At 33.5% G+C, this 17,444-nt stretch overlaps 1 protein-coding gene across 1 annotated transcript in view; it reads right to left on the bottom strand.

The window, feature by feature from the left end:
* LOC143238315 (T-box transcription factor TBX10-like) overlaps nucleotides 1-15,936 on the bottom strand; it is a 46,575-nt gene extending 30,639 nt beyond the window's left edge. The window contains exons 1-2 of the mRNA XM_076478417.1: nucleotides 15,260-15,936; nucleotides 4,788-5,046 (exon numbers count right to left, since the gene is read on the bottom strand). Of these exons, the coding sequence (XP_076334532.1) occupies nucleotides 4,788-5,046; nucleotides 15,260-15,542 (542 nt within the window). The 5' untranslated portion in view covers nucleotides 15,543-15,936. The remainder of the gene's footprint in view (nucleotides 1-4,787; nucleotides 5,047-15,259) is intronic.
* Nucleotides 15,937-17,444: the final 1,508 nt, after the last annotated feature.

The raw sequence follows: 17,444 nt of genomic DNA, 5'->3' as shown, positions 1-17,444 counted from the left end.
CATCACAACTATATTATTTTCCTGTTAAAGCTCATCAAAAGGCAAACACGTTGTGATATAATATCTATAAGCACGTCTGTTAAATAGAAACACCTAAACAAAAACTAGCAATACAATTCGAGTAGAGACTTTAGGCCGTTAAAATCGCTCCTTTTCTGTTCTAATTATATAAGAAAATACAATATTTTTACTATCTATGACAATAGAATATATTGTTCTTTTACCATAAAGCACCAGCACTTTATTAGAGAGCGGTGATAATCTGAAATTTCATGGATTAATGAGGGCCACAAACACAGGTCTAATGAGCCCTGTTGTAAAATCGAGGCTCAGACTAAAGGGAGCGGAGGGGCTGATGTAGGCCGCGTCTGGATCCGAGCGGCCCGAACCTGTCGTTAACTGTACACTAAACGTACACTATGTTTAGCGGCTTCAACAGCTAAGGAGAGTAAGGCGTTCGACAATAAAACCGGTTAGACATGCATAAGAACAAATGACGTAGGAAAACCGCACAATATACACATAACATTGATGCAGCTACAAGCTACAAATGGTCTGCCAGATTTAGATCACAGGAGTTTACACTTGGGAGTAATATTTTCGAATTTCATGCTCTGTTCAATCTGTTGTGGTGAAAATTTTGCTTAATCTTACACTATGTACAAGACGTAGGTAGATTCTGTTATAGTGCTTGCAAGCCTTGCATGTATACTTAGGCCTACTGATTGATACTTACGAACTATCACTTAGATTGAAAAGCTTAGAAGCACGCCTATATTAAAGATGTACATTTCGGCTACTAAAAAAGCCTGCATCTAGGCCTAATTATGTAATTCGATTGGTAAGAACACGAGAATCACAAGAACAAACACACAATTTGTAAGCCTGTGATTCAATAAAACAATTCAACAGACCAAACTGTAGGGGTGGGATGATTGTATGCACCATACCCCCCACTAAAATGAAGGGGAGGATGTATCCCCTATCCCCCAGGATCTACCTGCATAAAATGGTAGACTAATATACACCCACTATCCGATTAAAGCCAACTCCAAATTAGTCCTCACAATAATAAAGAAAATGGATAATCATTTCGTTTAGAAATCATAGACATCAACTGCCAGAAACTACTGATCGCCATGCTTAGAGCCATCCTGTGAATTTAAGCAGATGATTGCGTTACAGTCTATTACACAATTATAGTGCCCATGCAGAAACTGTGGATAAATTATGCCAATTTTAAACAACCTCCAGAGAGTCCAGTTGGAACTAAAGAAGGTAAGAAAGCTAACTAAAGCCATTCCTAACACATAATGGATTTCCAGATATCGTAGAGAACAAAGTGAGAACCAAACGGGAAGTTATTTTGTAAATATAGTTTCACGTTTTAGTGAAATTAGATGGATATTTCAATGAATGTTAAGTGTTTGGCTTGTTATTTGTTTTGCAAAAATCTATCTATTTATAAAATAATATTCGTTTATTTTAAGCGCAAAACTACACAGTAGGCTAACTGTACTGTAACCACAAAGAGGATTTAAACTCTGAATTGTGGCTTTATAAGCCCTCATTCTCACCACTAAGCCAAGAAGTATATATTTATAAGAAATAAAAAGAAGGCAGAGAAGAGAATAACAGTGATTTTTAAAAAACAAAAACAAATGAGTATAACACAGAATAAAATGATAAACATCTGTAAATACCGGTGAGCATCAATAGAAAATAAGTAGTTAAAAGACCAAGTATTTAAATAAATGTTTATGTGTCGTTTAAACACTAAAATATGTTTTTTTAAATTTCGCTCAAAGCTATATGAGGGCTATTTGCGCTATTTGTCCCTACTTTAGTAGTGTAAGACTATAGGAAAAGCAGCTAGTCATCACCATCCAACGCCAACTCTTGGGCTACTCTTTTACCAACGAATAGTGGGATTGACCGTTACATTATAACGTCCCAACCGCTGAAAGGGCGAGCAATGAAATATCAAAGCTATTCTAAATCAAGATCGTTTCTTTTTAAATTTTGCGTAAAGCTACACGAGGGCTATCTGCGCTAGCCGTCCCTAATTTAGCAGTGTAAGACTAGAGAGAAGGCAGCTAGTCATCACCACCACTCTTTTATTGGCAAATAGTGGGATTGGCCGTCACTTTATAACGCTTCCAACCGCTGAAAGGGCGAGCATGTTTGGTGCGACGGGGATTCAAACCCGCGACCCTCAGATTATAAGTCGAACGCCTTAACCCACCTGGTCATGCCGAGCCTGTTTAAAAGTTAAAATATGTAAAATGTAAACTATTAAAAATGTGAATAAAAATATGAAAAATAAATTATTAAAATAATATCGACATTGAATGTAAATTTTGTCTAATATAATGTTTAAGTTGGTAAAACAATAATTTGATGATTGTCAGTTTGACTGCATAATGTTATAGAAACAAACCTGTGATGGTTAAGGGATATAATTTATTTGCTTCCTTTTGTGGAAACATACACACACAGAAGTATATATATATATATCGATTTATATATACATTGTTTAATGCGATTCTGACTTACACCTAAATCTAAATTATTTGTCTCCATTGGATTTTGGATTTTTATGAACCCGGTCAATGAGACCCGCTTAGAGTTATCATGCGCAATATTTTTTTAATATAAAAAAATAAACGTGGAAAGTGCGCAGCAGATGTTGAAAGGTCTAAAAAGGTGAGAATAACTTTTAAAACTTAAAGCTCCCCACTGGTACAGCAGTAATTCTACTCATTTACAACGCTAAAATCAGGGGCTCGATTCCCTTTGGTGGACTCAACAGATAGTCCGATGTGGCTTTGCTACAAAAAATACCTTAAAAATCATTTCTGGTGGTGGAGGAATAGGCGAAAACGGTTAGCTACCTCCTAGAAATCCAAAGCAACTGTTTTGAATGCTTTGATTTCAACAAATATTAGACTGAAGGACCATCTTAAGATAAAGTACCCGAATATAGATGCATTCCCACTCGTACAATTTCACCTTCTTAAAAATCGAATACATATGTTCAAGACGTTCCTTATATCCTAATTCCAGTTTTAAATCTCCATCTTATTTGTTAATATATTTCCTTAACTTTATTACAGGGACAGTTAGGTACAGTCCTGTTTAAATTTTTCCTGTCAGTTGCTTGAATAAAAAAAATGGTCGCTAATATCTTCAATGATTTTACTTGTTACTCGAAGAAAATCATTATTTGGTAAAGAAAGGATAAGCAATTTATCTCTAATGTAATCCTATTTTATTAAAGCAATTGTAACAAAAATACCCTATTGGAAAAAGTACTTTAAACTTTTTATCAAGAGCTTTATTCAACATTCATATATTATTTTCCTAAAAGCATTTCCATTTATTCAACACATTTTGTAATACTTCATCAAGTTTCCTATATGACGTTTCTGTTATAAGAGATAAACGTACAAGTAGGCTATTTTTTCATAATGAGCCAAATTGATACAAGTAAGTCTAAAAATAACCTAGTACACATCGTAAGTCCAACTTTGACCTAATTTTGACCTTCCTCTATTTTCGCAGCTGCACGATTACTGCAATGATCCAGTAAACATGAAATATGTTTTCTAAACTAATATTTCTGTTTAAAAGTCACTTTAATACAAAGAAAATAAAACTGCACTAATAATATTAAGCAATATAATGTGGTCTATATACAGTGGGCGATACATGATTATCGATGTTATTATAAAAAAAGACATTTAGGAAAATGAACGACCAAGCCACAGTTATTCCAAGTAGTCCGAACGTTGCGGACTTTTCTCTCTCAATAGCGGCCCGGTATGGCCAAGTTGTTAGGGGCGCCTGACTCGTAATTTGTGAGTCTCAGATTCGAATCCCTGTCGTATCAAACATGCTCGTCCTTTCAGCCGTGGGAGCGTTATTATGTACGATCAATCCCACTATTCGTTGGTAAAAGAGTAGTCCAAGAACCGTCCCTAATTTAGCAGTGTAAGACCAGAGGATAGACAGCTAGTACAAATAGCCCTCGTGTTGCTTTGCACAAACAATCTCAATAAATAAATAATTATATTTAAGCATTGTTTTCTTTAAATTGATTTAAAAAGTTGCCGATACATGTTTTGAGATTATATTGAAAAAATGAAAGTATTTTTATGGTTAGTACTGAAATAAATGTATTTACTAACCTTATCACTAGCTTATATCTCAGCATGCTAAACACAGTGAGAAAAATTTGGACAATTTTTCATCTACAACGTGAAATTATTAATAGAAGTCCCAAATACAGTATTAAAAGAACACAGATCACATAAAAGTATTCTTCTAATATATGTCTATTGCACAATTAAGCCGAAAATGTCGATATTCTTGTAAATATATAAATTGTACCGACCAGTGCGTAATATACGGAAATATTATAAATATCCTCATCAAATACTTCTTTTATTCAGCAGTATATTAATAAACTAGACCTTATTTCTAGCCGACAGAAACTTCAAACTAGCTTGCTGATAAAGTCCTAGGCTACAAGAGTAAGTAAGTGCACACGTTATCCAATCTACATACTTAATAAAAAACGGAAGGGCAAGGATAAATAAGAATTTTGTTCACACTGGCATAAGAGAATGTCTCGTTAAAAATAAATCAGTATAGAATATTCGTCTCGCTTCAAAAAAATATTTTCGTGGCACTTTCTAATGATGTTATGAGATTTCCAAATGCATAATGAATTCAGTTAATTAAGTTATCACGTAAATAGTTGTGAAAGAAAAATGTCAACTCACCTCCCAGCTTTAGTCACAATCATCTCCGTTTCCATCTGATTGAATTCTTCCCACAGTGGTTTCATTTCTAAAGTACAATTGACATTCACTAACTTCGGATGCATGGGCTTATTTGTGCTATATGAAGGGACAGAACTAACAGGAGATTGCGAACAGTTCCCGGGGTCTTTGAAGTGCTGGACGTGAAATGAGTCAGCCGAGGATGCCCGGTAAGCCTCCGTTAAACTCGGCCTTTCTGTACCACTATTTAGAAGGAATTCTGTAAGATAAGAATAAAAATTAGACGAATTAGAAATTATGATCTAACTTAATGTTTATAAATTCGCGTGAAAAAGCATCCTGTAAATTAGTATGCGATCATTGTAACTTAACTATACTTATTCTTGCCAATTTGTAAGTATTTAATCTAACTAGTCCTAGTGCCACTTTATGATCAGGAGAGAACCATCCGCCCTAACAGATACTGCACCGAAATTCAACTACTTTACACGTCATCGGAATTTGATGGCTGTATCTCAATAACTGTTAATACTAATTATTGTTTGAAATTCATGTGTCTCCCAAGTATAGTCCAGTCAGTTTTATATAAAGTAAAAAATGCGCTTGATTTGGTTCAGTTGTTGTTAAAGACAGAGCTACACAATGGGTTATTTGCACTTTGAGCAAAAAGGAAGTTGAAACCCAATTTTTGTGTGTTAAGCAAGCAGACTTACCCCTGGGCCACTAGGGGTGATGTGGAGATTAAAAATATGTTTAAAACTTGTGTTTAATAAAATATATATCCACGATAAAGAATAGTAAAAGTATAGATGTAAAAAGAACATTTGCTAAACTGGCAAACAACCAAATGTAGCAAGTATTTAGTTTGTCACTTTTACTAGTATACTTGAATGGATTAACTAATGCATTAGTATAAGGTTTATAAGCCTTTTTAGACAATTTATTAAGACCAACTACTAAATCAGAAACTGTATTTACAAATACTCACAAAGTTTAAATATCTTTAAATTATTAATTCGATGATAAATTTTCACTTTTTTCCATTATTATTAATATTATATTTTGAACACGATATGCCCTTATTTCACATACCCGCGAGAAAAGACGTTCTAATCAGGTTGCAACGAGTTCATTTTCTTAAAATTATACAGCAGTCATTGTATTATTATTGTTTTCTCGTTCCTTGAAACATCTAATGTTGTAATCTACTTTTCCTAAATAATTTTATATCTTACAACTGTAAGAGACAATAATTTTAATTCCTTTAAAATTTAGAACTTAAATCTATACGTTTTTTCTTTTATTTAAATTTTCTTAAGTTTTGTTACTCCATCATTGCATTGATATTCGAATTTCACCATTTTTTGCAAAAATATTTTTAAAACTCCAAAAAATATCGCAACATTACAAAACATTAATTTAATAATCATAGTTTAGAGTCAGTGTAAAAGGAATCAAAAACACATTTTCCCACAAGTATCACATTCATTTATTTTACAAAAAAAAATCCTTTTGATATTTTTGTAATGTTAATCAGTTTAGCTTAAATATGTTATTCCGCTAACATTTCGAACTTTGCTTTGTGTTTTTTATAACAAAGCCACATCGGGCTATCCACTGAGTATCGAGAGGATAATCGACCCCTTCATTTGAGGATTGTAAATCCGTGGACTTAACTGCTATACCAGCAGGGAGCCCGAATTTTTTCACATCTCAATATCTTTCTCTCGTTCTTAAAAGAAAACAATGTATCAGTTAAGGTTTTCTGGATACGAATTATTTTAGAGATTCTAGAATTTTTTAATAGCACTGATGTACGAAACTTTAGTAAATAATAATGCAATTTAGGCTGAAGATTTCTATATTTGCCATTGTTTTGTTTCCTAGTTGTGCTTAACAAAAATTCAGGTGGCTGAAAAATATATTTTTTGTTATGTCAAGAATAAAACTAGATTCGATTTAGAAATTAATTATGATTAAAAAAAACTCAGTAGTTCCGTATCTAAAAACATTATAGCTTAAAAACCTATTAGCTATTTTCATTTAAACTTGAAAGATCCAGTGTAAGCCTGATTGCTTTTAAACTTTTTGTTAAAGTTTGTTGTTTATTTCTTGTTTGTTTGATTTCACGTAAAACAACTGTCTCAAACATTAACTTACTTTATAAAACAAAAACCACATATGTTTTATAAGACCTACTGCAAAGCAGAGACATGCTTGTAAAAATAAAGAATAAGATTAACTGTTTCAAGAACACCATATGACCTAATTTTACGATATCTATATCAAACAACATATGACGTCTTATATATATATATATATATATATATATATATATATATCAAATAGCATATAACATCTTTTCAATATATCTGTATCAAGTATCATGTAGCCTTTTCTCAGTATATCTGTATCAAATACCATATAGATTAAGTGACGGCACAAATTCTTAACTCTTAGATAAATCAGCAAGAAAAAAATTAAAACTTTTGTTTTTGAATTTCGCGCAAAGCTACACGAAGGCTATCCGCGCTAGCCGTCCCTGATTTTGCTGTGTAAGACTAGAGGGAAAGCAGCTAGTCATCATCACCCACAGCCAACACTTGGGCTACTCTTTTATTAACGAATAGTGGGATTGACCGTCACATAATAACGGTCTCACGGTTGAAAGGGCGAACATGTTTGGTGCGACGGGGATTCGAACCCGCCACCCTCAGATGACGAGTCGAACGCCTTAATCCCCCTGGCCATACAGGTCCGATCAAAACTGAAACGTATCTTTATTATCGATTAAATGTGAATATCAAAGCCGAATCAGAGGGCTGTTATCCATAAATCTAAGGTTTGATCTATGAACACTAATATCATAAATGTATCCGACATGATCTGAGTTATTATTGTACTAAGACACAATGCATGCGTGTGTGTATCACAGTTATAGTCATCAACATAGTAATAAAGAAGTAAAACACACACTTTCGATATCATATGTTTTACGTTTCGAAATATAGCCGTTGAAATCACTCCTGCTGAACGGAACCGATAAAATTAGATTTTCCATGATATATAAACTACCGCCTAACATTTTAAGTCTAAATAATTACCGATATTTTACGGTGTAGTCTTAAGCGAGCACTAGAATACTGGCATGAAAACTGAGACATTGTAAGTATTTGTAAAAATGGTAACATAAGCTTACATATGAGAAGTGAAACATGCCATTTCCGAAGAAATAAAAGAGGCAAAAATCTAACCAAATTGGTGTTTTCCACTTGAAAATTCTGTACAAACTCTAATGTTTCTGTTTTTTTTCAAAACAATCGTTAGGTTTTGCTCTTCATCATGGTTTATTTGTCAATCCAAAAACCTCAAATGAAAATCTATTATATAACTACGCTTTTCAGAAGTTTGAAAGCAATCGACCGCATTTACTAAAGATCTTGACCGACTGACCAATGAGAATATTTTCCCGTAGTTAGCAACTTACAACAACAGAATATTATGCTACAGTGACTAGAGTTACTGAGGTAACGAGAAGGACTGGAAGAGTTTAAAATTAAAAAAACTCTATCAAAAGACATTAGAGACTTACCTTATCAAGGTCACACGATTTTGACATTCATTTCAATATGTTGTGAAAGTGATATGTGAAAATAAAATAATTCATTACGTACAGTCATGTGAAAAAGTTAGGACACCCTATGAAAGCCTGAGTATTTTTGTAACATGTTTGAATATATAGATATTTAATCTCAATTTCAACAATACTGAGAGATTATAGGAATATAACTACACAATTAATACTGAAGAAAAGACCAAGATCTTCTGTAAGTGTAATTCTACACAAATGAATATTCTAACTGAGGAAAAAGTTATGACGCCCTACCCCCTAATGGCTAGTGTTACCCCCTTTGGCTGAAATAACTGCAGTGATATGCTTCTTATAGACATCTACCAGTCTCTGACATCGGTCTGAAGAAAGTTTGCCCCACTCCTCAATGCAGAATTATTTCAGCTGTGAGATGTTTCTTGCATGTACAGCCCGTTTCAAGTCACCCCACAGCATCTCAATGGGTTAAAGATCTGGGCTTTGACTCGGCCATTCCAGAACTCTCCATTTCTTAGTTTTCAGCTACTACTTGGTGGATTTACTGGTATGTTTTGGGTCATTGTCGTGTTGCAGGGTCCAGTTCCGCTTCAGCTTTAATTTTCTTACAGCTGGTCTCACATGATCCTCAAGCACCCTCTGATACGCAGTAGAATTCATGGTGGATTCTATGATTGTGAGTTGACCAGGTCCTGCTGCAGCAAAGCAGCCCCAAACCATGACACTTCCACCTCCACGCTTCACAGTTGGTATGAGGTTCTTTACCTGGAATGCTGTATTTGATTTACGCCTAACATGTCCTCTGTTCTGGTGTCCAAATAATTCAATTTTGAACTCATTTATCCAAAGAACATTATTCCAGAAGTCCTGGTCTTTGTCTACATTCTCTCTGGCAAACTTGAGTCCGGCCTTGATGTTTCTCTTATAGAGAAAAAGTTTCTTCCTTGCACACCTCTTATGCAAGTTAAGCTTGTGCAGTCTCTTTCTGATTGTAGAGGCATGCACTTTCACATCAACAGTAGCCAGGGCCTGCTGTAGGTTCCGTGATCACATGTTAGGGTGTTTGGAGACCGCTTTTAGCATCTTTTGGTCTGCTCTCGGGGTGTACTTGCTTGGACGACCAGACCTGGGCATGTTGGCAGTTGTTTTGAAAGCCCTCCACTTGTTGACTATTTTCCGGACAGTGGAATGGCTGATTTCAAAATCTTTTGGGATCTTTTTAAATCCCTTACCAGACTCATAAGCTGCTACAAGTTTCTTTCTGAAGGTCTCAGACAGCTCTTTTGCTCTCACCATGGTGCTCACTCTCACTTCAACAGTCAAGAGTACACCAAACTAAATGTCTGAGGTTTAAATAGGGCAAGCCTCATTCACAATGCTGAGTAACGATCTTCTAATCATGTGCACCTGTTGTGATACACCTGTATGTGTGTTGAGCCATTTTAAGTGGGAATAAATGTGGGGATGTCCTAACCTTTCCCTCAGGTAGAATATGCATTTTTGTAGAATTAAATTTACAGAAGATCTTGAAAAGTATTTTCTTCAGGTTTAATTGTTTAGTTATATTCCTATAATCTCTCAGTATTGTTAAAATTAAATATCTATATATCCAAAAATGTTACAAAAATACACAGGCTCTCATAGGGTGTTCTAATTTTTACACATGACTGTAAATAAGCTATCACGATATAATGGCGAAATTCTAAAAAAAATTCGTTTCGATCAAAGTAATGTTATAAATCGGTTTAACCAAACGTACGATTTAATTCTTTTTTTACACCCGGAATTAAATTTTATCTTAATCAGGAATAGATTTCTTCTGGGGACATTGCTCCAAAACTGGATTTTGTTCCCTAAAATTAGAATCCTTTTGATATTACATAACAAAGATAAACTCAGAAAACAATTAAACACGAAGAGATTATAAAGTTTTCTTGAATTTTTATAAGCAATTATTACAGTTCTACTAAGTAGTGAAACTAGCGATATTTTTATATAGGATAAGTAATAGCTATGTATTCGAAATCTTATTTACAACTTCATTACTGATTCTTGAATGTCTTTATAGAGTATCTAAGTTTTTCTGGTACTATACCTTTCTAGGATATATCACAGAAAGTCTACATTTATATGTATATGTATCATGCAATAATCATATGTCTTCCTAAGCCAGACTATCGTGAAGATAAAATTATTAGGTATTTAAGTCGACTTACTTTTGTTTTACTTTCTGCTTTAAAACAAAATAAAATAAAGTTACCTCGTACGAATAAGAAACAGATATCCTAAACAGAACGCAGCAAAATAGGTTAACTCATCAATAACAACTGTTCTTTAGTTGTTGGATTTTCCCCAAAACTGCACGAGGAATTTTTATATTTATTAGTCGTTTCTAAATTTATAAGTTTACAGACTATAGAGAAGGCAACTATTTAAAACCACCTACCGTCAACTGTTGGTTTACTTTTAGTAAACAGAATAGTGGAATTTGACCGTCACTCTTATAGCAAATCAAAAGGCCCAAATTGTGGAGTGAGAATTTTTTAGTTGTAACGGACGCAAAATACAAAACATCAGCACCAGAGTATAGCTACGAGAACGCCCTTTACCCTCTAAAAATAGTTAAAACTACAGACATTATATACTGTATACACTAATTTTAACAGCAGGGACAAAAGTAGAATATATTTTGTATATTTCTTTGCAATTAATTTAATTATCATTATTTTCCTAATTAAATGTAAAAATTGAAACAGTCTTAAAATACTTATAATCTTAGTTGTCAATAAATAATGTCAATCACGTTGACAAATAAAAATAGTCATCAGAAGAGTATTTTTAAAATACGTGAATACATTAAGTGATTAACAAAACTCATTAGAAACCATGAATAACAACACAAGTTTGTTGAAGACGATCGGAGAGAGCTCAGCATGGCCAGGTTGTTAAGGCACTTGCCTCGTAATCCTGGGTTCGAAACCCCGTCACAACAAACATGCTTGCCCTTTCAGCCGTGGGACGTTATTATGTGCGGTCAATCCCACTATTGGGGGTGAGTAGTGATGACTAGCTGATTTTCCTCTAATCTTACACTGGTAAATTAGGAACGGCTAGCGCAGATAGCCCTCGAGTAGCTTTGTGCGAAATACAAACCAAAAACATCAGGGTGAGAGAGAGGGGGAGTTATTACCTTCACTGGTTACATGTAAACATTTGTTTGATTGTTTGTCGTTAAGCCCCAAACTACACAGTGTGCTATCTGTATTGTGTGCGCCACGAGTAACTAAACCAGACTTACAGTGGGGACACCGAAGATGTCCCATAAAAATATCTTAAGTTAAAGAAATAGTCATCAATAGTGGTTTCAATTAGGACAACAATAACATTAGTGCACCAATGATCATCAAAAAGATTTGATTTTATTAACAAATGTTTACCTGGTAATGTCTTCTTGGGATTTACCAAGATGTTAAACAAAACTAACAATGATTACTTTGCTATAAAATAATTTACTATCAAAAGATAATTCGCAAACAACCTGTTTTGTCAGTTTAAAATATTGTAATCAAAGCTTTAAGTAAAAGGACTAAACGTTAAGTTTTTGTCATATCTTTAAATAAACTGTTTTATTTTGTCAGATAAATTTGTAATATAAGCTTCAGGTTTGGTTGTAATTTTATCATTAGGTAAGTTTAAATAAATACTATAATGGACACTTCTCTCAGTGTTATAATACTAATAATGTAGAAATGATTTTCGAAACAATAATTTTACAAGCTCTTTTCTCTTTATGGAAAAACATCCCAAGCTTCCGTTTGTAATTAACCTTCATACATTTTGTTTTTGAAACATTTTAGATATTTTTATGACAAATAAATACATGAAATATGTTATGTTAGAGTCGAACAAAACTATTTTATATTGCAAGACCACAAGATTCAACATTATGATGGCCTGGCACGGCCAGATGGTTAAGGCACTCGATTTGTGATGTAAGGGTCGCAGGTTCGAATCCCCGTCGTATCAAACATGCTTGCCCTCTCAGCCGTGGGGGAGTTATAATGTGACGGTGAATCCCACTATTCTTTGGTAAAAGAGTACCTCAAGAGTTTGCAGTGGGTGGTGATGACTAGCTGCCTTCCCTCTAGTTTTACACTGCTAAATTAGGGAAGGCTAGTGCAGATAGCTCTCGTGTAGCTTTGCGCGAAATTAAAAACAAACCAAACAAACATTATGCCTTCACTGCAATGCTCGTGAAAAAATATATATTTTACACTAAAATGAAATAATTACAAATAATTTCTAAATTCCATCATGTGCTTATTTTAAAACTCAAAGAACGCAACAGTATGTTCTCTTATTAAAAAAAAAGACTAAAAACTGCTAAAGATCTAGATATTTATCGTTGATAAAGCAATAATAAAAAAATTAATGCATGTTTTCAAGAATTAAAATAAATCTTTCTTGATTTAATTGTAATGTACAAATAACAATGTTCCTCAGTAGCACAGCGGTATGCCTGCGGAATTACAACGCTAGCAACCAGGTTTCGATACCCATGGTGAACAGAACACAAATAACTCATAGTGTAGCTTGATTAAAACAAACAAACAAAACTAATTATACTATTACAAAGCTATAAAACTCAAATAATAGTTGTTTGCTACAGCTGGTATACTATAAAATTCGGAAGCTATAACTGTAATTAAAGCTTATTATTCTGGGACTTCAGATATTTGACCAGAAACATTTATAAATTTCAAACATTACAAACCATTTATTTCAGTGGATTAACATTAGCTATAAGTAGTTTAACGAAGACATTACACTATAACTTCAGCTGTGAGAAACTCCACGTGTGATCAGCGAAGGACTAGCTTGCTCTGTATTAAATGAATTGTACCTTTATCGACTTGAATTTAACTCACTTACCGTGAACCATCGATACGACATGAAGGCAGATCCACACCGGAAAGAAGACTTGATAATGCTTGTACGTTTGTAAAACTTTTGTATATAGATCATTATTTGTAAATTGTGCTATTATTTGTATATTAAAATATATCTATATCAAAACAGAAAACTGTGTGTACCAAACTTGTTGGTGAATATCATAAATTGGATATTTAATTAATTTCTAAATTTAAATTATCTTTTGATTCAGTTTCAGCCTATTTGAAATTGTAGTACGTAGCACACAATACTGATATCCTAATAAATTCACACAAATACATAAATTTCATGGATAAATAGTTGTTTTACATAATTTTTCTTTTTTTTTTAAATATCACTGATTACCATACGTAATAACAACAAAAATAACACTGTTAAATTTATTAAAATAAAATAAAAGTAATAAAACTTATGAATACAAATTAAAATCCAAGATCTTTTGCTAAGCCTAATGTATTCATATTCACCAAACTTGCATAGAAATAACTATTAAAATAGTATAACTAAATATCGACGCTCCTTATATTCATCTCTCTATAAAGCAGCGCTAAGCTTCGGGATTTAAGGGCTAAAATCTAGGTTTTGATTCATCGCAATGGACAAAGCTCAAATAAGTTATTGTGTAGCTTTGCGCTAAGATAATACAAATCAAATCTTCATGTTATTCGTTTGGAGTTTTGAAGCATCTTTTTTTTCTTTGTTTTCTTCGCAAACGTAATTATTTTACAGTCTTCGAAATAAACAAAAACTTTGACAGCATTTTCGAATTGTATTCTACAAAACTTCATGGGTTATTGTTTTAGTTAATTTCTTTGTAAGTTAATAAGTAGGCTGAATTTAGTCGAGTCTATTATATATTCCTCACCGTTTTAAAGTGTAATTGGTAACTAGTAAAGCTTTATATATAAACTTGGGTTATCGGAATAAGCTTGTTCGAACTATTACAAACATATTCTTATATCATGGCAACCTAACAGTGTTTAGCATTCCATTGTTTAAAATATTTTTCCAGTGTAAACAACATGTATTGTAAATGTTCTACCAGCCTTATCACCATGTATTTTGATATATTACCAGTATTAGCACTGTGTGTTTCAAACCTTAACACCACAGTTTTCGTTCTCAATTTTATACGTATAGTATTTGATATTCTCTTAGTCAAAGTATTATCTGAGAGAATCTTATATTTCAAAAACAATTTTTTTAAAAAGTGCAAACTTATAAGACTACTCTACTGTTATATTATGTGTCATAACAAGTTAATCACTATTTTATTTTAAACTACGCTTACTTTCATGGTAGCATATTCTGTATATTATTACTGAGAAAGTTTTGTTTGTTTAAAAACATCTGTTTATTTCTCAGAAAACAAGAGCAGTGTAAAAATTCAGTAAATATAAGAATAACATTTGAAAAGTTTTGTATAAAGCCCAGTTTTTTGTTGTAGTTATAAATGTTTTCCGCAGTTTAAAATCTTTGAAATTCTCAATATAGACAGTAATGGTTTATTAAGTACCATCTAGCCCCAAGATCAAATTTTGCAGACACAATTTAGTAAAAACAGATAGAATTATTATTACTTACTAATGAATTGGGGTTGTACGTATTAAAATGAAACCATAGCAGAGCTAAAAATATTAAAATAATAGAAAAAGTTTCATGATTACAAATTAAAGATACAGAATGGCTGTTAGCATTGATAGTATATTTATTCCTAAGAACTCTTGAAGATGAACATGTCACACTACATGTGCTATAACTAGTGCAGTCTACAAATGCATAGAAATAAAAATACAGAACATATTAACAAGTTAACGTGTTTCTGTCGTATACAAAAGTGTTGACAAGTTCTTAAATCATTTTACTAAACAAATGAAGTAGGCAGAGGTGTCGTACGAAAATAAGACCTTACCTTCCATGTCTTTGACCAGAGATCTAGAGTTGTGACTAACCACGGAAGGTTGCAGAGGCGAACTTGCCCAGCCATAGTAACAGTCCTCTGAAGTACGAACTGCGGTCCCTGTTGCCAGTTCTAATGTAGGCAGACTGGGTTGTTGGTCTGTTATCGCGAGGTAAGGGTCTGATGTAGTTTCGGTTATCAAGGGATTAATGGTAACGGCGCAGGTCTTTGGGGCTAACGAGTTAAACATATTTATTTTGTGGTCGAAGACGACAGCATTTAGATCCAACTGCATCCCCAACTGTGTAATGGGGGGAGAAGAAAACACGCGTATACTTTCAAGCTCCGCCTCCACTGACCAGGATAATTTTCTAAAGGGTACAATCGCAGAAAAGTTAGTAAAATGTTAAAACAGTACGAGAATGACGTTAACCACATCACCGTCTTTCAAGAAGAACTGTTAATTACGTGCAATAGGAAAGATAACCAAGAAAATCACAGCTTCCTGATATACTCAGCTGCCTCAACCTGCAGGCAGAATATATCTTGTAACATTTTGTCTCTGTGCCTTGTTCCTGAACAGTTCCATAACATCTGTGTGGGCTTATGTTTCTTCGAACTCTCACAGAGAAGCGGCAGCTGGATGAAAAGACCTCTCCCTCGTTACAAGACACCTCTGTCTTGTCACCTTGATCTCACCATGTAGGAGTGAAACAAACGAGGCAGGGGGTGGTCTACTTCTGCGATGTTTGGCTTCGTCTCAGATGTTAGTAGGACAACCTGCTTTCTTTAGAGTCATTTAATGTTCTGTTCGAATCAGCGATGTTTTGAGAGTAACATGTTGCTTCATACAAATCAATTAATCAGCCGAAACATTTTCAACTTGTAGAATAACTCATTAAATTACATGCGTGTCTTCGGCTGAAAATATATTTTCGATAAATGGGATCACATTCGACTCAGACTGTTTTCAATTTGTATCTACGGTGCACTACTCAAGATTGAAACACAGTATATATAATTGCTTGATAAAATTTGATATGGAAGAAATATTTGTGGTTCTAATAACAGTCCTATTGCTAGCCGAACTTACTAGTTTACATGAATTTCTGGTGTCATCAGAAAATGATTGATTGTTTGGAATTAAACACAAAGCTAAACAAATGGGCTATCTGTGCTCTGCTTACCACTGGTATCGAAACCTGGTTTCTAGCAGTGTGAGTCTGTGTACATACCGCTGTGCCACTAGGAGGCGTCAGAGGAGAAAGAATATAGTTAAGTAAGATCTGAAAATGACTTCATATACATAATGAGTCGGGTGTAATTGCTAAAATATTGACATTACCGTGTAATAACGGAATAATAAAATGACAACCATTCATTCGAGATAATCCTTAGAAATTTTGCTCTATGATTTAATTTGTCATACTTTTTTTAAAAGGAGAAGAAACAATTATTTCAGAGTTGTTGTTGTTTTCAGAAACTTTAGTTTCTCTCTCATTTTGATCAAACGGTAATTTTTAAATCCTTGATATTTAAGCCTAAAATGATGAAAATCTATCGCGTACAAATGTAGGTGTAATAAAGGTTAAAGTTAACTCTCGTTGTTAGTAAATGGCGCACACCTGCATACAACAACGTATGGCATGCGTGATATAGAAGTGCATGTTTTTTATATACTCATAGCTTATATATGATTTTACATTTTCATTTCATCGCCTAATATCCGTTATTATTTGTAATTGAATAAAATGTGTGAAAAATCAAATTTTTTTAAAAGAATATTTAAACAATTATGCATTACCATGCTCTAACACGATTCATTGTTTTGTCTATCCCTAAGCTACGTAAAGGTGGCAGGTAGAAAAATAGATAAAATTGCATGCTAAATCGTTTGTTCTCATGACAAAACCGAAAGTATTAGTGTCTTCTACAAAAAATGTTTGTTTTTTATCATCAGACCGTAAGACATGAGTAATTCGATCTAAAATTTTCAAAACGAAAAGGTTTAGAAAGCTACGCTGTTTCTGGAAGTTTAAAACTGTGAAGAAACTGTCTCCCTTTTCTTGTGATAAGCTGGGAATCAAAAGGCCTCGTTGCTTTGTGTATAGTTTTATGTCAATTATATATAAACAATCGCTCAGGTCTCATGTAATCAGTGAACTTTCTCTTAATAAAAAATATTGAATATATGTTT

Source organism: Tachypleus tridentatus, chromosome 13 (genome assembly GCF_004210375.1).
Source record: "Tachypleus tridentatus isolate NWPU-2018 chromosome 13, ASM421037v1, whole genome shotgun sequence".
In the NCBI taxonomy this organism is placed as follows: domain Eukaryota; kingdom Metazoa; phylum Arthropoda; class Merostomata; order Xiphosura; family Limulidae; genus Tachypleus; species Tachypleus tridentatus.
Note: the sequence above shows the minus strand (reverse complement) of the source record. Positions and strands in the feature narration are given on the sequence as shown.